The sequence below is a fragment of the Lytechinus variegatus genome, chromosome 15 (genome assembly GCF_018143015.1).
Source record: "Lytechinus variegatus isolate NC3 chromosome 15, Lvar_3.0, whole genome shotgun sequence".
NCBI classification, from domain to species: domain Eukaryota; kingdom Metazoa; phylum Echinodermata; class Echinoidea; order Temnopleuroida; family Toxopneustidae; genus Lytechinus; species Lytechinus variegatus.
In genome coordinates this window covers 26,643,946-26,667,794 of record NC_054754.1, presented here as the reverse complement: position 1 = coordinate 26,667,794, position 23,849 = coordinate 26,643,946, and the positions used below count along the sequence as shown (strand labels likewise).

The window sequence follows — 23,849 nt, the reverse complement described above, 5'->3', positions numbered from 1 at the left end:
AGATTCCCTATCCAAAAGTATCAGTTTGTTAAGGTTGGATTGTTTCATCTTGAAACTGTTCCTAACTCTTTTGCTTTGTGTGTGTGAATGATTTTACAGAACTATTTAGCTCATGCTGAGGGCAAACCCATCTCCACCACCCCTCAGACCACACCCATGAGCACACCCCAGGGCACTCCCCAGCAGCCATCCAAGACACACGACCCAGTCCAGTCAGAATCGGAGAGACTCCCACCAAGCGGGGCGGAGACACCGCAGACTATCACAGAGCACGATGGACAGAACTCGTCTGGAGAACCACTCAGGTGAGTTGTTTTTCTTCATGAAGAGCGTTATTTTCATTCTATTCCATTTATCTTATACAAAGGGTAGCATTGTCAGTGACACAATAAGACCAGGTGGGTGTTTTATAAAGCTGTTCGTAAGATACGAATGACTTTACGCACGACTGGTGATCCTTTCTTGTGCTACACAATTGATATATGACCTAAGAACATGTGCCAGTCGTGCCTAACCATACAGCTTTATGAAACACCCATCGGTATTTTTTGTGAATTTGCACAAAATGTAAACCCAGCTTGTGAAACCTTCCCGAGCAAAAATTCTGATTAAAGTGCAGATTTGTAAGAATAATTTCAGTATACAGTTCCTCAGTCTTTGTTACAGGGACATATAAAAGACACAAGACAGGAATGAGATATTTATTAGTAGTCGTGCTTGCATTGCAGACATTTGGCACTTATTGCTCCACAACACACGACAGATTCAAGAACATGGAAAAAATGTACAACCAAGAGAAACTTGGTGAATCACAACGGCAGTTTCATCCTGGTCAAAAACTTGGGACGAAACTACTGTTCCGGTTCCCCCATTTTTTGACAAAGACCTCTCAGCTGTTCATTGTCATTACACGTAGATACATTCTACTGTTCTTGAATCTACATACAAGTAGCGAACCGCTATTTTTGCCGCACTTGCCCCCAAAATGATTAGCATAATGTGATTTAGAGTCGAAAACGCAGCCCCACTAGCATTACCCATTCATGCTGGCGAAAAACGGCCAGCATAAATAGATAATAACAAGACCAGGATACAGTGAAAAGGTTAGGTTAGGCATGTTGTATAGTCTTGTGTTGTACATGTGCTGATGATGCCATGATGTTGGTTACATGTGTCACTGTATCCTGGCCTTGTGCGCTCGGCTGCCTCCAACCTAGGCCTGGGTGAACCTCCCTTATGTACTTCTCAAGAGTGTCTATGGGTTGTTTGCAGTTGGTAAGAGTTGATCACGTCTTGCCTGGCATGTCATGAGGCTATGAATAATGATGAGTTATTTGAATGGGCTATGACCACTCGAGGCCATATGCATATTCAGATTCCTCACAGTCAAAAGGCTTTGTAGCCGTAAAAGTATGATAGCCTATTCATTGATCACTGGTGAAAGTGAGCACAGCCGTTATACTATGGCAGCATTCACTAGTTGAAATAGTTCAGTAAGCGATTCTTTTCATGGGAACCTGTTACATTTACATTAAAATGGGATGGAACTTGTACCCTATTGACTGCATTGTTTATTCTTTCTATTTGTCTACAGGTGCATACCTGCAAATAGAAATGTCAAAGGTTTTGGAACAAATGTAACCATGTCCTATCAAGGCTTTTCAATATAGAGTTTCAGGTCAAAGTGTTGATGCAATGAGTGTCATCTCATATGACTTGTAGCGACCAATCCATTGAATCTTTGTAAACAAAAAAAAAACACTTAAAGATATACCTAGCAAATTCAACCAAAAGGCCACGTAGAGAGTCTATAGACTTCTGTAGACCAAATCTTATACCTTGGTCAAATTTGCAGTACGGCGAGTCGAAAACAGCCATTTTAACATTTTTTTGCTGAAGTTGTCGCAGATATGGATCAAATTGATTGACTGGATGCATGTAAAACATTGTTTTTGAAGAAGAGAAGAATGTGAGCACGAATACCAGGTTGTGCCACAAAAATAAGTAATGCACCAGCAAAATATAGGTGGTTTGAATGAAAATGAATAAAACGGATGTTTTCGACTCGCTGTAGAGCAAATGTGACCGAGGTATTACTCATATTTGGACCTTAAGTTTTAGATTGGAATCCTGACACAAATGAATATGTAATTTCTTCAACTTTGGTGAAATAACTGGGGACCTGGCAGGGATAGATTCCTTGAAATGCTTGTGTGCTGTCAAAGTTTTGGTCCAAATTTCTTTGGAAGTGTATAGAGATGATAACGTAATAAGCAATTTAAAACGACAGAAGAATATCATTGTATGGTCTCTTTTCTTGTGGCAGCCCTGGTTGGGGAGGACAAAATAGCTTTGATGAACAAGAGGAGCCTATCGGAAAATGTCGAGCAGTCTATGAATTTAAACGTAAGTACGCTTTCTGATTTTGCTGAAAAGCTTTGTTGGGTTTATGTCGTTATTGAAATCAACTTCATGTCAAGATGAATAGATATACTTATTGTTCCTGTATGGAGACTGATAACATCTTATAGAGGGCTGCAAACCATTGTATATTTTACTATGATTATTACTGTTTTGAAACCAAAATACAGAATGTTTCATAAAAAGTTTAGTAAACTGGATGAAGGTAATTTCAGAATAACTAGACCATAGGTCAGTATTTCAAAATACAGTTTTTGAGGATCACTTAGACATTTTTTTTCATTCCTGGAGGTTGGCAGGACCGATTTCAAGGGTGGTCGAGAATACTCGAAAAAAAATTTTCATTAGAATTTTTTTTTTTTAATTTGCCGCTAACTTTTTTTTTTGGGGGGGGGTTGCCGAAATGGGCAGGTCTGTTTCAGCTCTGTTAGAGTTAATAATAACAAAAGCAGCAACATTCTTTTGCCCGGGAAAAGTTCTGTACAAGAACAGAGACTGTTTCAGAGGTTGCTCCCTTTTTTTTGGGGGGGGGTTCACTGAAATAGAGCTTTATTTTCTGAATATCCCTCAAAATTTGTCACTTTTGAGATACTGGGTTTTGTTAGCCCACTGATGTTATGTTGATTGTGATGAAAATGCAAAGAACATGTTAACCCTGGAATGTGATGAAAACACAGATTATCATTTTGTTTTCTCTTGCAGCTGATGATGATAATCTATTAAGCATGGCGCAAGGAGAAGAACTGGAGCTGATAGAGAAAGATAGCGGGGATGGATGGACAAGGGTGCGTCGGGCGGATGAAGAGGGCTATGTACCCACCTCTTACATCGAGCTCTTGTAAGAATACTTTAAAAATCACTGTGTGGGACTGAGCAGAGAACAGGAATCGTTTGTCGAACACACACTGCAGATCAACACGTGGGACTATGAGAATGTGAACGGTACACTATCTGTATTTTGAAGGAACAAAACTTTTAGAGAGCAGACGGAGGAGTCAGAATATAGATGTGTATCTGGAAACGTGGAATCAATGAGCGTCGGTGACCGAAGGAAAACATTTGAAAGAATGAAATAACAGCCTGGCAATTTGTCAGCAATGTTGGATAGGTGTGCAGAATCTGCTCATGGCATTGTTATTGCTTCGGAATTGCATAGTTGAGATTCTGAGGTGATTTGAAAATTTCTTGCTGAAGTTGTCGCAGATATGGATCAAATTGATTGACTGGATGCATGTAAAACATTGTTTTTGAAGAAGAGAAGAATGTGAGCACGAATTCCAGGTTGTGCCACAAAAAAAAAACTAAGTAATGCATTTTATGTAAATGATAAATACACGCTGATTTCATTGTTCCCTCCGTTAAACAGCATCGCATCAATAAAATTAGCAAAAACGTAGGTTTTAGACACTCACTGATCGATATTATGCTTTGATACAAGCAGCTACACTCATATTTGAAACATGTAATGCTTTGATTAGGTAGTCTTATGTGTTGGCCAGTATAGAATACATATTGCCCAAAGAGGCTCTGGTTTTAAACATGTGTACCTGACGGATAATTGTCATGTGCATGTCACTTAGTCCTTTCTTACAGTGTTTTGTGAAGATTAGATTCTGAGCTCAATTGATCCTAAATAAGATTTCTGAAAATAAGTACTCGGGGTGCTACATAATTTTTATTATTAAATTAGGGTCAATATCATATTATATTGATCCTAATTTATGTCATTCTACAGTGAGAATTTTGCTTGCCCAATTCGGGCAAGTAGTTTTGGTCTTAACTTCAAAACACTTGCCCGACTCTGACTTTTACTTGCCCCGGGCAATCGGGCAAGTGTATTTGTAGCACCCTGGAGCGATCTTGACCATCACACGGCTCACATCACCCAAGACGAATAGTTGTGTTAAACTTCATCTTGCACCGTGTGTGTGAAAATAAAGTCTATTTATGGATCATATTCATTTGCATAAGGAAAGTGGGAATGGTATTTAATCACATGTCGTACCAAATGTGCATGGAGATGTACTTTATTTGGTATTTTTCTGTAATATTATAAGCCATGGAACACAGTAAATTTCTAATCATACTGAGAAATTACTGTAGATCTGTGAGATATTGAAATAGCAGTCAACTACAAGACCTTTTTGGGGATTGACAAATCTGATTTTTACTGAAACATTGATAAAACAAGAACAATAATTAGGGCCTTCAGGCATAGATGAAATTATTTAATTGATTATAGGAATAGCGCTAGACCCATATTCAAGCATTGTAATAACCATATTGTCTATAGCACTGTGTATTGCAAGTACATGTTCATTGTTTTGAGAGTTAAGTGTCTTTCATTTTATCTTGCAATTATTAGGAAATCGCATTCATTATAATGTTATCAAAGATTTTTAAATACTTATTTGTTTTGTGTGTTTTTATGCCGAGAAGTATGAAGCAGCTTTGATATCAAGCAGTTTGCCCTATGAAACATTACACCGCACTTTTAAAGTAATGAAAATTTATTCCTAATTCAATTGGTAATATCATTTGCAAAATGAAAGGATTATCTTGCCAGTGTGTTTTACTTTCTTTCTTTCTAGACTATTCATATAACTGTTCAGGCAAGCCCATGATTAAAATATTTGTAGGCCTTGCTTTCTATTTCCTGACATTTTTCTGACAATTCGCATGGTTTTGAAACTTAAGTAGACCAGGATTTAATGTCCATATCTTCATTAGATGGAATAAATACACTGTCACGTGATGTGACGGTGAATTGGTAATATATATATCAGATATTCATTAGCATTTGGTACTGCATTTATAATTTCTCCAATATAAATGAAATGTAACAACTTTCATTTTGAATTCTTTGTTGTAAGGGCAGATATGATCCAGCTTTGTGAAATGTAATTTATAAGATCTATATAAATATATTGTACTATATCATTCCTCTCTTATATAATGTATACGAATTATTATCATTGTGTATGTACAGTTTACATACATACATATAGTTAATCAGCACATCAACACACACACGGCAATCTATCATGTTAATTCACATCTCATTGGGCTCGGGAATACAAAGTTTAGTAATTGGTTAAAAAAAATTGGTTTGCATTGTGTCTGGTTGTACCTATTAAAAAAATTGCTACTTTGCTTTTTGTCCAGATCTTAACATTCTTAAATTCCTCTAATCATTTACCACACCAACATGGCATTTCTTTTGTAGTTGAAATTCTTTATATATATGAATTTTAGTGTAATTTTATGATGTATACTAAATATAGTTTGACTCGACTGTCGGTATTTATTTCTTAGTGAAATTTCTGGTTTCATTTTGTAATGCCACACTCCTTTGTCTTCCGTATGTCATTTAATTTCTTTTTTCTAGTAGATACCCAAACTTTAAAATTTATCTGAAAGGGGAAATTTTAGATCCTTTATAAATATTAATTTGGTCATGAATCATTATATTTCATACATTTGTCTATTTAGCACTCCCCAAAATATTGTGAAGAATGCCCCGTCCCATCTTATCAGTGAAACGCGTCGGTTCTTGTGGCTTATATTTTGAGGAAAGAACTTTTGAATTACAGGAGGAATGCTTCTATTTCCACTGAATAGTCCATTTTATGAAGGAATCACCTCGCAACAGTGTCATGCACCAGTGGTTTTGTATTTTGTTTATTTTCTCTTTTTGATGGAATCTGTAGATATAGTGATTATTATTAGTCTGTCTGATTATCAATGATATTACAGTTGTAATTATGTATTTTTTTTATTGAAAGACATGAGAGTGTGTTTTCATGTGCAAATATATCTGTTGTTTAATCGAATTGTGGATATATGAATATGATTTTCGAATTTGAGTTCATACTTTACTTACACATTTATAGGGGAATGGAATGTTCATTTCCAGAAATTAATGGTTCAATTTTTTCTTGGGAAAGTGTGTTTTTTAGGTTCTCTAGCCCATCCCCCTCCCATATTTCTTTGTGATGCTAAAAGATACCCATCTCTCTATTCCATAACCTTCATATCGACAAATTAATGCTTGTTTTGTCACCTCATTGGTATACATGTAGCAGCAGTGCTGACTGACAGAATTCCAGAGGGATTATTACACTTAAATTTATCAAAATTATATGATTACTGTATATGTCATGTCTTATATTTATTGTGTCGTAATGGTCATTGCTGCACCTGTGAATAATAAGTTTATTTTGGTGGGCCAACTTATTTCACCCTCTTCCCCCCCCTCCCCTAATGTTATGCTAGCTTGGTGATGCTGTATCATATATTATGAACATGTATCTGTTGGGGGAAATGATTAAGCAAGCAATTTAAACAGGTACTTGTCAATAAATGTAATCATTATTTTACATCAAACCTATAATCCTTGTGTTGTACTGTATTTTTTTTTCTTCCTTTTTATACAGATATTGACTAATGGGGTGTGTAATATAAACATTCTTTGGACCGCCGGATTTGTATTTTCCCGAGGGGTTATATTTTCCCGAAGCGCTGAGGGAAAATATGATCACGAGGGAAAATATTAATCCGTTAGGTGGTCCAAAGAATGTTTTTTTTTTTACATATGTCATCAGTCAATATCTGTTATATTAGATAGCCTCTAATGATGAAGATAAAGTTAGGCCTAACGATGCGTGCAGCATGTTTATGATATTCACAGTGATTGAACTGGTATAGATCTAACGTTAGATCTTGATCTATAGATATCTTAGTCAAGCCTTGAAATAAGTGGGCGCTGAGCGCAAATTCGCGCTCATAACGCCATCAATTGCGCCCATGAAGCCCCAAAATCATCTAAATTTTGACGACCGGGCACAAATATTTTCCAGGGAATTGCGCCCGCCGTGAGTGAGCAGTGAAGGCTGAAGCCATATCATACATGTAATTTAAATATCTGTAAAGCCAAAATCAAATAACTTTCAATTTACGATAAACACAGTTTGAAATTGCCAAGTGCGTCTATTTTTCTGTACCATAAAAAGTGAGCTACGTCCGTCTTTTTTTTCCTGTAATACATGTGTTCTTCCGGTAGCGGTTTTTCCATACTTCACCATGTGCAATTTCTAATGCACACATTTCTAATTCGGGATATCACGATTCTGTGATATAGTAATTCAAATTGCACAGGAGATAAATCCCTGTTCACAGCACATACGATGTGCAAGTCTTTTTATCCTCACATTCGCCGACCTTGCTTGTCAAAACGGAGCCTTAATAATCCAAAATAACTTAGCTTATAGTTGTGAATTGTAGCTTTTTAATTTCTTTCCTGGAGAGGGGTAAATATCAGACAATAAATAATCTAACAAGGCTCCATCTAAAAAAAAAAATAGGACGCCGCGTGCACTTGAGTGTGGTGTTAGCAAGCCAGTTTTGAGCTCATGTCTGCCAGAGCTCTGGGTGAGAATTCTATCAGTAATGGCCTAAGTGATGGTGATTTTCCGTTTGAGATAGAGTTTAGATTTCATGTTAATTTTTGAAAACTGTCAAAAAAACTTTATGATTTCTTCATTGTGATGAATATTTAAGTTATTAATGAATACATTTTCACCGAATTCAGACTCTCCCAGAAGGCATTTTCTGTGGAGATCTGCGTTTTCAAATAACTTGTGAAACACTTAAGGTACATGAACCTACAATACATGTACATAGCCTGTGGCTATGTGCTGGAATTTGAATAGACTGAGTTATTTATTGATTTCGTTTCTTAATTTCTTTAACATAATTTATATGCAATCCAAGTGCACCTCACAGCCACAATCACACACAAACACTCACCCACTCCCATGATTCAAACCATAAAAAAAACCTTAAAAATAATTTTTTTTTCTAAATTTATTATTTGATCTGAATTCTCTCTTTCTCCATCTCTCTCTCTTTTAATTTTTATTTTATTCATTTATTTAGATTTTTTTTTTGGGGGGGTCATTGATCATGGTTCATTAAAGACGAAAAATAAATAAGCCCATGTGTGTGTGGTTGTAAAGGGGATGTGGAGTGAGGGTGTCAAAACACTTAAACATTTAAATCTGATTTCTTAAATGTTTGAATAAGCCTAATACTTAGCATATGCTATTCATTTACTAATTAAAAAATTGCAGGAGCTGCGCTTACTATAAACAAATTTGCGGTGTGGTTCACCGTTATATATATATTTTTTTTAAATTGCCCCTGGTTCCAGAAAATTGCCCCCGGTTCCTGTAAAAAGCCCGTGAGCCGGGGGCAATTTAAAAAAAAAATTGCCCCCGGCTCACAGGTGCTTATTTCAAGGCTTGATCTTAGTAACGTTAGTCTAACGCAGTGAATGACCCTTTTCTATTCAAATCAACTTTGTTTAGGCCTAGCCCTAGATTTAAGTTCAAGTCCAGTCCAGTTCCAGGACCCAAGGCAGGCCGATAATGCATGGTAACATCTAATCCACAAGAGGGCGCCATACACGTTGACGTAGAAAAATATATTCATGGACCGGTAGGTCAATATATTCATCGAAGGTGGACCGCCTGGGAAAATACATTGATTTCGATCATATCACGTGACGCGTTATGGACCAATCACGCTTGGCTATTTGTCTTGGCTATCTAATATAACCTGATATTCACCGGGAGGGGGATTTATGAAAAATGTCATTGGTATGTTTTTAACTAGCTAACAAAGTACTAGATTTTGACATCTGTTCCTTAGTTATATTTAAGTGTTTATTTGTTCTTGGATCACTCATCCAAGATTGTACAAGACATACAGGACAGTGTTTCTTGTCACCCAGAAATTGATTCCTTAATCACATGGTTAAAAATTAGTTTATTAAGAGAAAAAAAAAAGCATGAAAATAGTTTGGTATTGTCATCTTTCTCACGTATATTGCATAGCTTGATTAATAGAACTGGGAAATCTACATGTAAATGATTAAAGAGTTTTATTTCCTTTTAAAAGAGAACAAGTGCAATTTCTACAAATGTGAGATGAGTAACTGTATGTACAATATGTATACAACATACAATTACAAAGAAGAAAATAAATAGAACATGTAACTGATTGAATTACAATGAAACAAATAAATGCAGCCACAACAATGTACACAACTTAATTATTACAAGCATTATATAACCATTAAAGGACACACTATGCAACACAAAATGTGTTTCTGCAGTTATGAGCATTTTATCCTCACATTGGCAATGCGACAAAGATGTGTGTCACTTGTGAACATTTCTCCCCATTATTTTAGTATATACTTCACTTAAACTGCCTCTTTTTATCACATCTATCAGTAGATCATGTGTTCTTTCTATAGGAGGGCATGTAATACAGATTATTAAAGAATACATCATGGATAAAGAATTTGTATCACAATAAGAAAAAGCAAAAACATTTTGGGGGTATTTTACAGTTCATCAAAGGGAAAGTTGTTCACATGTGACATCACACATCTTTTTCGCATTGCCAATGGGAGGATCTCCATAGCATTAGTGATTGCAATTTTCAAATGCTCGTAACTTTCTCATTGTTTGATCTTTCTCAAACTTTCTTTGTTCTTATTTCTATTTCGACACAAGCCTACTTTTTCCATAGGCTTCATTCCCCTTTAAGATAATTTTGATTAAATGGATAAATAACAGGAGGGGTTTATGAAAATATAAACATTAAAAATAGCACCAATTACTAGACCTGAAAGTGTGGTCTCGTCAGCATTACATTATATCTTAATCAAAGCACACATGACAGAGTATAAAAATAAAAATGAATAATTTTTAAATACACTTTATAGACACATGATACATCAGAATTTTAATTCTAACTTGAAAGAATACATGTTCCTCGGAGATTATCCACGCCACTAACTAGCACCATGGCTGAGAAAGTCTCAAGAAACCATCTCCACTATTTAGCACACATTTTATATATATTATCTACAAGATGCCTGGTTCAATGTACAGGAAGATCTTCAAATTGGCAATCGCATCAGTTCGAAGGAAAAAGTGTATTATAAAAAGACTTGCCTCGCAACCTCAGTGAGAAGCAAAGTTTGAGATCTTGTCCGATAAAAATCAAATCGTCCAACAGCGAGGCAACTTGTCTTCGGATGAAAGCCGAGATTTGGGATGATGACTCCAATGTGGAAATCCGCTCCTGTTGCAATGTCGGGGATATAGATTGGCACATTCAGACAAGGCATCTCATCTGAAGATCAAGGCACACAGGATCATCGTCTGTAGAAAAGTATTTCCCTAAAAAGCCGACACAACAGAGTCTTCAGCAGCAACACAACATTGGCCTCTTCATAAAAATCATCACAATTCATCACTTGGGGGTTTTAAATTTTTTGTTTGTTTATATTTGTTTACACGGAACCAGGCTTGGCATCATCCTATGAGTTACTGTAGGGGAACTGAGAAACGGAGACATGAATGTGATAAACTTTGTCCAATTCAACATGAGTAGAGACCTGCGACCCAGAGAACCCTTGAGCTCTGACCTTAATCACGTAGTCTCTTGGTTCCAGGAGGGGCTCCTTGGTTGATATAACCCCTGCACCATTCGCTTCTGTCCTGATTATGAAAGGCACCTGCGGGTGAAATGGGAAGTTATGAATATAAACCAGGCAATAAAAATCAATTAAGTACTACTCATTACAATGACCAAATTACTTTCATCTTGGCTCTGTTGCATAAAGGGAACTATCTTTATTGAATTCTTGATTAACTGTTGAGCATTGTTATGGTAGTTACTGTATGACAAAATTCCATCAGAATTTCCATCAAGATTTCCAAAGCAAAGAGAGAGTCAAAAGGGGCCTAAGCTTTCGATCCTAGCAGAATCTTCTTCGGAGGCAAAATGAGAAACATATAAAGTGGAACAACCATAATATAGACCACAGACATTCAACAGCAACACTGGAAACAAGGAGACAAAAGGGGCATTAGTGAGAAGAGATGACCAATCAGGTTAAGAGCAAAGAGAATTAGCATCTCCTTCAAACAGAACAAGGACCTACCTGTGTGTTCTCAATGCTGAAGTAGGTGTTTGAGTGAACGGTACCGTCGGTTCTTTTCACCCTGAGCCGGAGTAGATCGCGACCAGAGTCGGTGTCCGTCAGCAAGGCTATCGTCTTGAACTGAATGCTACCGGGTAGGCTCTCACACAGCGATAGCTCTGCTCTTGATAAGGACGCAGGGCAAGACCTGATACAGTACCTGTTGTATGAAAAAAGGTGGAGGAATTCATCAAGGTTACAAAAGAAAAAGAGTCTGTAACAGAAAATGGGTCAGATACATAAAGAGTAGCAATCACTTTTGCTAGTAAGCTCAAGCAATTGGTAACTGCCTTCCAGCATTTGCTTAAAAGCATATGCATCAAGCAAACCTTTTCCTTGTGCGTTTCAGCAATTGCTTGATTTTTTTTTCAAGCCACATCAGAGCAGCTTGAGCGTTTGCTTTCAAGCAATTGCTACTTCATAGGGATCTGATCAAATTTATAAAAATTACAACATCACATTTATTTTCTTGTTTTCTAAATTTCTTAGGCATTTCTCTGATTTGCGACTTTGTTTTTCATTGTTTTTTCAATGAAAATTGTCAGGGATTTTATTTTGACCATAAACAAAACAGAATTAATTGAATTTAATTCAGTAAACGAAAAAACAATGACACATTTATGAATTTTGGCTAAAACAAATATGTATAAATGTATTTGTACACATATTCATGTTTTTGAGCAATTATTGGCCTGCATGCACTTACAAAATATCTGAACCGTGTCCCCGGGGGTCGCAATTTTGGTCTCAAAAATTTGTGCGAGACTTGAAAGTGAAAAGTCATTGAGCGACATGGTCAAAAAAATTTGTGCAGCAGATTTATCGCCAAAATTATTGAGGGCCCCCCCCCCCATTCTTCTTAGGGTTAACACAAAGTAAATAACTACGGATAAATGTTTTTGAAGATGATGAAAAGGATGATAACGATTAAGAAGATGATAGTGGTGGTGATGACAGGATGAAGAAAATGACGATGACCATTATGATGATGATGAGACATCCATGAGAACGATAATGGATGTGTTCTTGATGATGACCAGGAGTACGATGTCGATGCCAAGGATTGATAGGGAAGAAAGATATTGAATGAATGGAATCAAATAAGAGGGAATAATCCAAATATGACAATGTTGATATCTTACCCTGTATATCGTTGCTTTTCATAGTATTGAGGACAAGAGGTATCCAAACAGCTGTAATTTCCTTGACGATTGAAGCAGATCTTGTTCCGGCCGCAGTTTACGTTGTATCTGTAATCCATGCATTCATTGATATCTGGTAAAAACAAAATTGAGATGCATCCAAATGGTAAGCACTTCATTTATTCCTAAATATGATCTAGAAAAGTTACCTGATTGTGATATATTCAGATTTTCTAGAGACACATCAGCTACAGTCGGGTTATGTTACACAGATTTAAGTATAGATTAGTGTCACACTTAGAGAGGAATACAGCCTTGGTCATAAAAACCCTAGAGGGTTTTGTCATGACAGCCACTATAACATGAAATAAATCAGTAAAAAAAAGTAATTGAGAAGGAACTAAACATCATAATATTTTGATGGCATTAAAAAACAGACAAAACAGCAAAAAAATTAAAAACATGATCTAAAGTTCCCCCTTCAACTCATAACATGATATTAGAAACATATAAACCCTATGGAAGTCCCACACTATTTCCACTCACCATCGCAAGATACTCTGTCGGCTGCTAGGTTGTACCCAGGAGGACATTCACAGCGGAAGCTCCCCTCGGTGTTGATGCATCTATACCGACAGGGATGTGCTAACTGACACTCGTTCACATCTACAAACCAGGAATAAACAAATAAACATAAAATAAAATTCATGAGATACCATTCTACCAAGGATAGGATATATCCCAGAGGAGCATTACCAGAATCTTGTAACACTAATGTTAAGCTAGATTTTCACGATTGATTGTACATTGTAGTAAATGGAATCAATCGTAGAAAAATGTTCTACGATCATTGCTAAGCTTTGTGTTACGGGCCCCAGATGTTACACAGTGGAAACATAGTGTAGGCCTGTTTTTCTGAACTCGGGTTTAATCTAAACTGTGGTCTAAAGTTGTGGTTTAATTATGGAAAGCCAGATACTTCACAAATGTTTAACAGAATAATGTAATTTTTCAGAGCTATAGTAAGGATTGATAGCTAGCTTGCCAGAGGGTTAATTCACATCAATACTATAATTTGCAAGATTTTACTTTTTACTGTGTAATTTCCTTGTAATATCTTGATCATGACCAATGGGGGGAAAAAGCCTTTAAAGGAAATAAAGACATTGAGGGAGTTATCACACAACATAGACCATAGAAAATTTATTGTGAAATACCCGTCATGACAAAGAACAACCCAGAAGTCTTTGTCAAAAAGTAGATGAATCAAAACAGCAGTTTTGTCCTGGACTCCGGACAAACAACATATATGCAATTTTTGTCAACTCCGAAAGTTAGGATGAACCTGTATTTCCGGTTCACAAATTTTTGATAAGGACCTCCCAGCTATTCTTTGTCATTTGATGGCATTTTCATTACATTTACCAGCCCCTTAGCCAGGGATACGAATGTGGGTTAAACACATTTGACAAGCAAGCAAAAAAAAAAAAAAAAAACCCTTGTCCAAAATCGCCCTAGATTAACTGACAACTGTTTTGCTCCCCTGTTTTTTTCTTCTTGCTTTTGAGAATTTGGGGGGTTCAAACCCTGGCTACGAGCTTGTTCACTGTGTTCTTAAATCCTCTGTATGTCATGGAGCGATAACTCAATCCCTAATGGAGAATGATATCCTACATATATGAAGAGAAACAAACTTTTGACAATATCTGTAAGACATACATACCAACGCATCTTCTTCCCACACGACGCCAACCGTTCTGGCAGTCCAGAATCGTTGGTGGATCAATCGATCGCTCCTCTAAACCGATACAAGTCTTCCTGTCCGGCATTCTGGTCATTCCCGGTGAGCACAGACACTCGTAGTCACCCTGGAGGTTGCGGCACTGGTACGTGCAGGGTCGGGTGAGACATTCGTTGACATCTTGAAGGAAATGATAATAATAATGTGAACAGTTATATAAATATCCATCAAACCTCTATGATATAACTGTTCAATAGTCAGAAGAGCGAATTTGCAAATTAAGGCAACTTAAGCAGGAATTGCGCTATAAGGATGCTACGAGTCTTTTCATTGCAGCTCTCCTCCATTCCTCATTGTTTTGTTTATGGTAACTGTGATGATTCATAATGAAAAACTTCTTGCAGGACTCCTGCGGGAGAGGAGCGACTCTGACTTATTAGGTAGTTATGAATGATTGAAATATAAGGTCATTGAAAAAGTACAGAAGTGTAAAGTATGCAACTCTTAAAGCACAGCATTGTCCTGTGGTCAATTCAACTCAATCTTTATACATTCCAAAAATCTTTCTGCATATCTTTTCTTTATTAAGAGTTATTGCCTACAATTACACTTATGCTACAACTTATGAACATTTACAAAAATGTATCTGATTTTGTTCATGAATCCAATCTTTCTTAATTTCACTGTATACTTCTCCACCCCATGATTTATCCTTTTCTAAACATCTCTCCCTCTCTTACTCTTTCTCTCTCCCTGCTTTCCTTTCTCTTATCCCATATATTTCATCCCTCTCCTTCATTTCTATGTTTCTTTCTCTCTTGCTCTCTTTCTTTATGCTATTCTTTCATCCCTTCGTCTTTTAAAAGTTGTACTTAGTCTTAAGATGTAGTTATTTCATATTATTATGCTATTGAATTGTGAAAATTGTAAACTTCATATAATTCAGCATTTGGGCTGCTATGTGTTGTTTTTGCCAATAAATACCATTTTACTACTACAACTGTTTATATACAACTGCATATAGCAGAGCTGCCAACCTGAACAAGAACATTTCAGTATATTTAAAACTGAAAATCAGTATTTTGGCGAGGAAATCAGTATTTTCAAAGAAATACCACAAGACAACACATAAAAATGAAACTTGAGAAATCAGTATTTTGCATGAAACCATAAGTATTCTTCTCACTTTTCAGTACTAAATACTGAAAATCAGTACTACTTGGCAGCTCTGATATAGCACACTACTGATTGAATTAGCAATTTGTCATAGAATCCAGGCATTAGCTGTATCACAGTATATGTCCAACACATTACAAATACGCACAAAGAGAAGAAAAATCATTGCAAAGAAGTCCCACATACAGGGGATTGGGAATACATATGTTATGGGACTTGCCCTATGGATAATGTGTTCAATAAGATCTCTCTTACCTATACAACGTCGACCCTCTGCCCGGAAACCACGGGGACACAGACATTCATAGCTACCAATAGAATTTGCACAGGTTTGGATCTGAGAGCACTGGTGTCGGTTCGAACTGCATTCATCAATATCTAAAAAAAAAAAAGATATTCAATGATGATAATATTTCAGTTTCATGCAGCACTTCATACACAAGGATTTCTCATGGCACTATACTACTAACAGCTGGATTTATAGTTGCTCTATTATCAACCGTTATTTAGCTCAAGCCATCATTCCAGCACTCATTGCATATATCAAATGACCGGGGGGGGTTCACAAATATTCAAGTGTGACTGATAGTCATTGCATGCGGTATAAAAGGAATCACTGTATTGGCCAGTTCAGCTTGATTTATAGTTGCTCTGTTTCCAGATGATACTTTAGCTCAAGCCGTTGTTCCAGCACTCAGTGCATATATCACATGACCTTGAGGGTGTTTCACAAATATTAGTCGTGTGCGGTATAAAGGCATCACTGTATTGGTCAGTCCAAGCTGAATGGATCATGTTTGCGTCGCCATTTAAGCATGACACTAACTCGGAGTGAAACACCCCCTGGGTCATTAATTGGATTCTGACACATTCTGACGCATTTACGCAAGCACTACCAAGCTCAAATTGCAGAGCATATTTTGGTTTTTTATCTTTGCAGGTTCTCCTGGATGGAAGAACAACAATGGATATGTCTGTATGTCGCTACTGAATGATACCCACCGTATAAGCTTAAACAACAACATGTATGTATTTCAGACAGTACATTTTAGTAGCGGACAAGAAGAATAACAACAAGTCTCTGCCATTCATGTCTACAATTACACAACTTCATAATAGCAGCAATGCTGATTTTAAACACAACTAAAGAATAACTTATGATGACATTTCAAATAACCAACATTGGTTTTGAAGAGAATTCATTAAGTAAAATCAAACCAAAAGAAGAAACAAACTTGCATTGGATATTTGATTCTTGGGATCAAATCTAATTAGCATAAATTGCTTTTGAGTTGAAAACGCAGCCCACTAGCAATCACCTATTCATGTCAGCCGAAAAAAGGCTGACATAAATAGATAATAAACAAGGCCAGCATACAGCATAAATGTTAGCTGGGGTTATTGTATGTTGTAGAGTCTTGTGTTGTGCAAGTTTATTGTTATGTAGATGTGGTCACATCACCATGTAATGACATCATCATCACATGACTAGTCACATATTCAGTTTATATGTGTCACTGTACACTGGCCTTGCTTGCTCACTGCCTCCAGCCTATTAGCAAGCAAGGCCTTTGTTATATACTCCAGCAAAGGACAGGCAAACTTTTTGACAGTTAGAGAAGAAACCACTACGTTATGATGGACTTCCCAAATATCATGCATAAACATGATGTTTGACAAAAGAAATCAGTGCTATCATCCAATAGGCAGAGAGGAGGTGAAAATCTTTTATCATGCATTCATGAATACAAGTTAAGAATTCATTACATCAATCTCTCCTCAAATAGACATGATTCATAAACCCAGTTCACATAAGAATTCAAATGTTAAGCCTACAATGTAAACAAGTGACCATCTGGTTCATTGAATCAATTGTTAGCATTCTTCCATTCATATGAGTCTGTCTACTAAAAGTATTCAAAGCAAATGCAGAATAATAAGTATGCGCATCACCTTCAGGAATTTGTCTAATAATGGTGGGACATGACACCGCCAAACCTCAATGAATACATGATTCATGATCGTTGCTAGGTCAGACAATGACATTTTACCAGGATAATTTGACATGTCATGCATACCTTTGAGACAAAGATGAATGCATGGCTCATGGCTGTTGCTAGGTCAGGTAAAGACATACCCATTAACCCATTGATTCCCATGCCCAAGATAAAGTGCTATGGTTTACATAAAATATAAAAAATACTCCAAAGGGTAGCAAGGGTAACTCCCTTCCCTCATGATTCTTCATATATAAAATAAACAAAGGGGGAAGGAGATTTTGAAAAAAAAGAAAAGGGAAGAACTGTTTTATGCTCAAGTTTTCATTTTGTCGTACCTGAATTTTTAGTCTGTAATATTCATAAGAATGTTGTTCACAGGAGGCTGCATTCTAAAAAATTGCTTATTAGCCATCCTCCTCCTTTCCTAACCTGTTTGTATGATAATCTGAACTTTATATTGTACGTTGAAATTGGTTTATTGCTTTATGCATGAAACTGAACTTTATATCCAAAATCATTGGAGATGGAAATAAAATGTGATGAAATGAAATAAAGGTACTTACCTATACATGTTCCATTCCTTGCTCTCTCAAAGCCTTGCGGGCACACTGTTATGCAACGATAATGACCTTGTCGATTCTCACATTCTTGATTGACTCGACATGGGTTACGCTCCTTACATTCATCAACATCTGGAGAAAAAAAATTTACTTTGACTTAAATTGCTTTCAATCACTAAGGGTGTTGCAAGAAAACATTTTATTGCAAATTTCAGTAGCAAATCGACAAGTTATAGATCAATTTTCGATGAATCATTCTTACCTATACATTCTCTCTTTCCTCTAAGACGGTATCCCTTCCTACAGGTGCATTGATAGCTTCCCTGAGTGTTGCTACATAGATGGGAACAGATGTTAGGAGATTCCTGGCATTCATTGATATCTGAAGAAAAAATCCAGAATATTATTACTTTCACTTTATCACGCATATATAGTACAAATAATAATATGCAACATTAATATCACATATAAACAAATGTTTCTGAGCATCAAAGACTTACAATCAGTGGTTGGTAACCTGGTCAAATTCTAATTTATCTCTGAAGATAGTAGGTTGATAGATAAGTGCTTTTAGCTCCATGGAATTTGTTTTTTAAAAGTTATGAATAATGTACATGGTCTTAAACGTTATACTTTCAAAATTATTGCTACTGGTAAAATAACAAAAGACTCATTGGCCCATATTCTGAAGTCTATTCTCCGACCATGGTCTAAAGTCTTTGCTAAAATTATGGAAAGCCAAACATGTCAAAATTTTGTTTACACTGTATGCTTCTAATGTTCATTGTTCTCTTTCCTAATTCTTTAATGGAGAAGACAACTACTACCTTATTTATCCTTCCCAGACAGTTAAATAATATGATTTGAGAGTCAAATGAGCTGATTCAATGAACCTCTACTGTAAGATTTATGTTACAATTGGCTATTCATAGTTAAACCACAACTTCAGACAACAGTTTAAATGGAACCCGACTTCCGAATAAGGGTCAATCAGTGTGACATACCTCCACATAGTGTTGTTCCTGGTATCCTACGTAATCCTCTATTGCAATGTTGCACACATCGGAAAGAACCTTCAGTATTCTGACATTCTTCAGTGGGCGGACAGTCTCCATTTCTATACCGACATTCATCAATGTCTAAAGCAAGAACAGGTCAGGTGTAAGTTATGCAAAGAAAATGTTAATCACTTTTTACTTTTTTAACCCACGGTGAGTATATCTAGGGTATATTCATAGGTATAGGTTGATGAGTTTTTGATACTTTGCTTAGTGAGCTAATTTTTAGTGATGATAATTTGATTTTAAAAAGTATATATGTTTCATTAAATTGTCCTTTCTGCTTACAGAATTGATGTTTATGATTATTCTAAACATATCAATTATCAATCAATATTAACAATTATGCAAATAAGACCTTATAAGTTTTGTTCTTAATTTAACTGTCAGATTTGAACAAGACACAATAGTAGCTGGCAAAGAGTCAAGTTGAATAATTTTGAAATAACAAATTATCATTCATTCATCTCCTGATTCATAGAGAGGTTAGCACATTTTCAATGATTTGCTAACAAAGAAGTTAAACTTCTGTTTATTATCCAAGTTTAACATACATGACCCATCATTTGGTATATGTTCCTTATCATTTATCATTTGGTATCCACTCATTTAACATGTTCCTCATTACTTTTTACAATGCTGAAATTTGTAATTTTCTTTGTAAAATTTTGCATCAATCTATGGTGTATATAAATTTTCTCTCTTAGTGTGCATGTATATTTGCTTTGTATTTAAAGGGTAGACCAATGAAGACTAGTATTTGTGCTGATTATGCTACCCTTTTTCTAATGTGTGAAATAAATAAACAAAGACATAATTCAATAAAAAATGCTCACCATCACAGGTGCGTTCGTTGTATCTGTTCAGCCGATAGCCAGTTGGACAAGCACAGACGTGACCACCGTAAAAGTTCTGGCAAAAATGAGAACATGTGTTTCTCTGCAGACACTCATTAACATCTAGAAAAAGAAAGAAATAAATTGTTGGTCAACAAGAAAAATTAGCAACAATATGGAATGCACATACTTCAATCACATCAATACCAACTAAATATCTTATACAAAAATCTACCATCACTACAACTACTATTCTCACTACCACCACTAAAACTACCACAACCACCACTACAACCATCATTACCACTATACCCATCAACACCATTATAACTTCAATTACTGGTTCCTTTTCCTAGGCACATAAGTTATCCCTTTCAAACCCTGCCCTAATGGAGGCTCCAGTCAGGAAGATCTCGTCATGAAAATCTAAATGGTAATGACTTTTATTGTAGTTACAGAATTATAATAATTGTACATTTTTCTTTGGATTCACTTCACTGTGCATTAAAATACATAGCAGGTAAAAAAAATACAGTATCTAGATGAGCAAAACATGTATAATACACGGAAAATAAGGAAGCCTACTATCCCTACAAATAAGTATGCTATAGTTGAATGTATAGACACTAAATTCTCAAGACAGTTTCACTTGTGAATGAAATAACAGTTTATTTCATCATCAGCTATTAATTTTGGCTACATTTTTTTCCAATATTAAAAATATGAGTTGTAGAAACAGATTGAACACTTCAGATTACCTCGGCAGTACGGTCCAGTTGGATCAAGCGAAAATCCTTGGGGGCATCGATTCCTTGGTTCTCCTACAATTTTTTTTATAAAGAATGACAAATATAAAGTAACATGGTGAGGAAAACATCATATCAAATGACTGAAATAAAACAATCATCAGCTATTTTGAAATTAGTTTACCAGAAAAAAATGTTTGCTGATATGAAGTCAAATGATAGTTTTGAATCAGCTTGAGAAACACTTAGTGATTGAATACACACAAATACGGACCTCTGGTAAAGTAGACACGTATCGTGTAGGTCAGCGAACCATCTACAGGATTATATTCCACAGTAGCCCCCTCGGTGTTAAGCGTCTGTACAAGGAACGGCATCTGACTTCCTGCGTCTTCATAGAAAATGGTGTGGTTCCATGCATAGAGCAGAGGCGCCCCGTCGATGGTGATGAGACGAGAGGACTGCCCGTAGACCTCCCCGGGTCCCGTTTGGATGTAGTTTTCTCGGTAGTTCCGTGTGATGACCTGGTCCTCTGGTAAGATCTCAGGGGTTTCACCAGTCAGGAGGATGGTCAGCTGCAGGACACCGTTCTCATCTACTCCTAGAGAACGCATTCCCATCGTCAACTGCTCACCTGTTATAAGAATGCAAGAGATTGCTTCATTCTCCTATGATGAGCTTCCCCAAGAGGATAAGCTCTGTTTATGTTAACTGGATTCAAATACCTAGCACCATCACCATCAATAAAACACTTAACCAATGATCTGTAAACATGGTTCAACATAAAGACAAGATAATAACATTTCAAGAGATAAATATCTGCTATCAAGCTCTGCCTCTTAAAGATTAGATTAACTGTTCAATCACTTGAGTGGATTCCAAATATCTGACATCACCACTTTCAGTCTGAATACAGAAATATTCTCTTGGGGGAAATTTGTATTGTAAATAATCCAATCTCTCAAAGAGGATGCACAATTCAACTACAAGAACGTGGGATTAAAAGCATAAGTGGCAAGAGTAAGGAAGCTTTTTGGTGGAAATGAATATGAGGTTTTTACACTATCAGAAAGAATGCCTTAAAAACGTTCATTTTAACATCTCCTAATGGTGTTGAGATCCTCTTTTATGAATGATATGAATATCATTCATATCAGGAATCAATTTTGGGGACACAGTCTTACTCTGGATATAATATTAAAAAACCCACAATTTCTCAAAATTGTCAAAAAAATGAGAATAGGGTCCCTGTCTTATGTTAACAGCCTTCTAGCATTCAAGCATAAGATTAAGATAAGTAAAGGTTTCATGCTCAATTTACCTGACCAGAAACTGACTTGAGTCTGTCTCTCAAAGTTTCCTTCGGTGACGGAAAAGCCATTGGCTGTGTTATCTCGTTCATACGCACTGGTCCAGTAGACGGGAGATATCAAGGAGATCAGCATCCGCATCACGTTACCTTCATGGTGGAGTGGAAGAGAAAATTTAGACCATACAAGAATTTTTTTATATCGCTACAAAGAGAGACTTTATCAAAAAAGATGAATTGAAGGGCTTGAAATGTGAACCCCATGCATACCAAGCCCCATTCCTATCAGATCCTGGCAAACAATTAATGATCCTCTTACACTACTTTATTCAAAGAAATTGCAATATTGTTATATAGATATCTAAAGATGCTTCAATAATCTAAGTCTTACAATACTTATCAACCAAGGTCTTGTCTAGATTTATCACAAATAAGCAAATTAGCCCTAAATCGTATATAACTGTAAAAACACTGTTAATGACCAGGGCCCCGTAATACAAAGCTTTGCAATTAATAGGAAATATGAAAGAATGCTTCTGATTGGTAAGTGGTCTGTATTTTGAGCCAAATGCGAATGTAACAATGATCTTGATTGGTCGGTTCATTGATTGCTAATCTTTGTGCTAGCTCCCCAGTTCTACTAAATCAGAGTGCAGTCAGATATTTAACTATACAGAGGGTTTGATTAACTTCATCTTCACACAAAAACCTAACCACCTATGTCAATCTCAGATGGCCCTAAATGAAACAGTTACGTTATGGGCCATGACCTCTAGGATCATAACCTTTGGGGTCATGACCTCTAGTGATCACTCACCGATATCTTCAGGTACATTGTCCATGTTGGCAGTGACCATCGTGTACCCTGCATTGTCCACACTGATGTTGGCAAAGAGTTGACCATTCAATGTCTCACCATTGATACTACCTGTTACCATGGCGATAGCTGTCCTTGGACCAACTGCAAAATAATATAAATTTAAAAAAAATGTTAATCAGTTAGAATGACTTTTACCCATCTACTACTTGCCTAGTACAATTCACGAAGGCATTGAAACATCACCTTGTCAATAATATTACCACCACACATCTGAAACTGGCTAATGACAAAAGGGATGTTTTTGCTCAATAAAAGAAAGGAATAAACTTTTCAAGAGAAATGCAATAAAATCAAGACAAATATGAAAATCATATTGAAAGAGGAAGCTCAGAATCATCAAAATTCAGACTATTTCCTCCACATTCAAAAGGTTGAAAAGTCTGTACTAATTATTTATACAAGGGCATTGCAGTTAATCGTCATTTTTTAAAGAAATGGCAAAATAATAATAATAATCATCGTTATCATCATCATCATCATCATCATTATTATTTATCATTACTTATTGGTATATACATATATCAACATTGGCCAGCAGCAGGTCTGAAAGAGGCAATTTACAATCTCATGACAAAGTAAAATTACATAGATATAAGTACAGTATAGAGAAATGTTGGGCTTAAAAACTGAATTGCATCAATTATGGAATTTACCTATGCAAGGAGGTGTATGACATGTTTGAATGAGTTCAGCTACTCCAATACAAGGCCTTCCACCGTGGGCGGGTGCTGGGTTATTACACTCTCTGGTTTTACGTCGTTGACTCTCACCACAAGTCTGTGAACATTCGCTCCATTGAGACCAATGTGTCCATTTACCATCAACTGTAAGGAGAAAACAATTGTGTTGTGAAAATTTGTAACTTATGAAACATGTACACTCTGTTTTTGGAAAAAAATACCACTTTTTAATCCTAAGC

General features: G+C 36.2%; 2 protein-coding genes across 15 annotated transcripts in view; one reads left to right on the top strand and one right to left on the bottom strand.

Moving 5' to 3' along the window:
• The window catches only part of LOC121428511 (cdc42-interacting protein 4-like), a 59,798-nt gene extending 52,984 nt beyond the window's left edge, over nt 1-6,814 (top strand). For all 13 annotated transcript variants that reach the window (XM_041625180.1, XM_041625178.1, XM_041625185.1 and 10 more), the window contains 3 exons: nt 100-305; nt 2,327-2,406; nt 3,124-6,814. In XM_041625180.1, coding sequence (XP_041481114.1) covers nt 100-305; nt 2,327-2,406; nt 3,124-3,263 — 426 coding nt within the window. In that variant the 3' untranslated portion in view covers nt 3,264-6,814. The remainder of the gene's footprint in view (nt 1-99; nt 306-2,326; nt 2,407-3,123) is intronic.
• A 3,970-nt stretch (nt 6,815-10,784) lies between these two features.
• Nucleotides 10,785-23,849, bottom strand: part of LOC121428859 (hemicentin-1-like) — a 103,399-nt gene continuing 90,334 nt past the window's right edge. For both annotated transcript variants that reach the window (XM_041625728.1, XM_041625729.1), the window contains 15 exons: nt 23,584-23,754; nt 22,868-23,011; nt 22,063-22,200; nt 21,016-21,375; nt 20,754-20,816; nt 19,996-20,118; nt 19,106-19,240; nt 18,364-18,483; nt 18,105-18,233; nt 15,797-15,919; nt 14,348-14,545; nt 13,171-13,290; nt 12,625-12,757; nt 11,444-11,642; nt 10,785-11,014 (listed from right to left, as the gene is read on the bottom strand). In XM_041625728.1, coding sequence (XP_041481662.1) covers nt 10,817-11,014; nt 11,444-11,642; nt 12,625-12,757; nt 13,171-13,290; nt 14,348-14,545; nt 15,797-15,919; nt 18,105-18,233; nt 18,364-18,483; nt 19,106-19,240; nt 19,996-20,118; nt 20,754-20,816; nt 21,016-21,375; nt 22,063-22,200; nt 22,868-23,011; nt 23,584-23,754 — 2,354 coding nt within the window. In that variant the 3' untranslated portion in view covers nt 10,785-10,816. The remainder of the gene's footprint in view (nt 11,015-11,443; nt 11,643-12,624; nt 12,758-13,170; nt 13,291-14,347; nt 14,546-15,796; nt 15,920-18,104; nt 18,234-18,363; nt 18,484-19,105; nt 19,241-19,995; nt 20,119-20,753; nt 20,817-21,015; nt 21,376-22,062; nt 22,201-22,867; nt 23,012-23,583; nt 23,755-23,849) is intronic.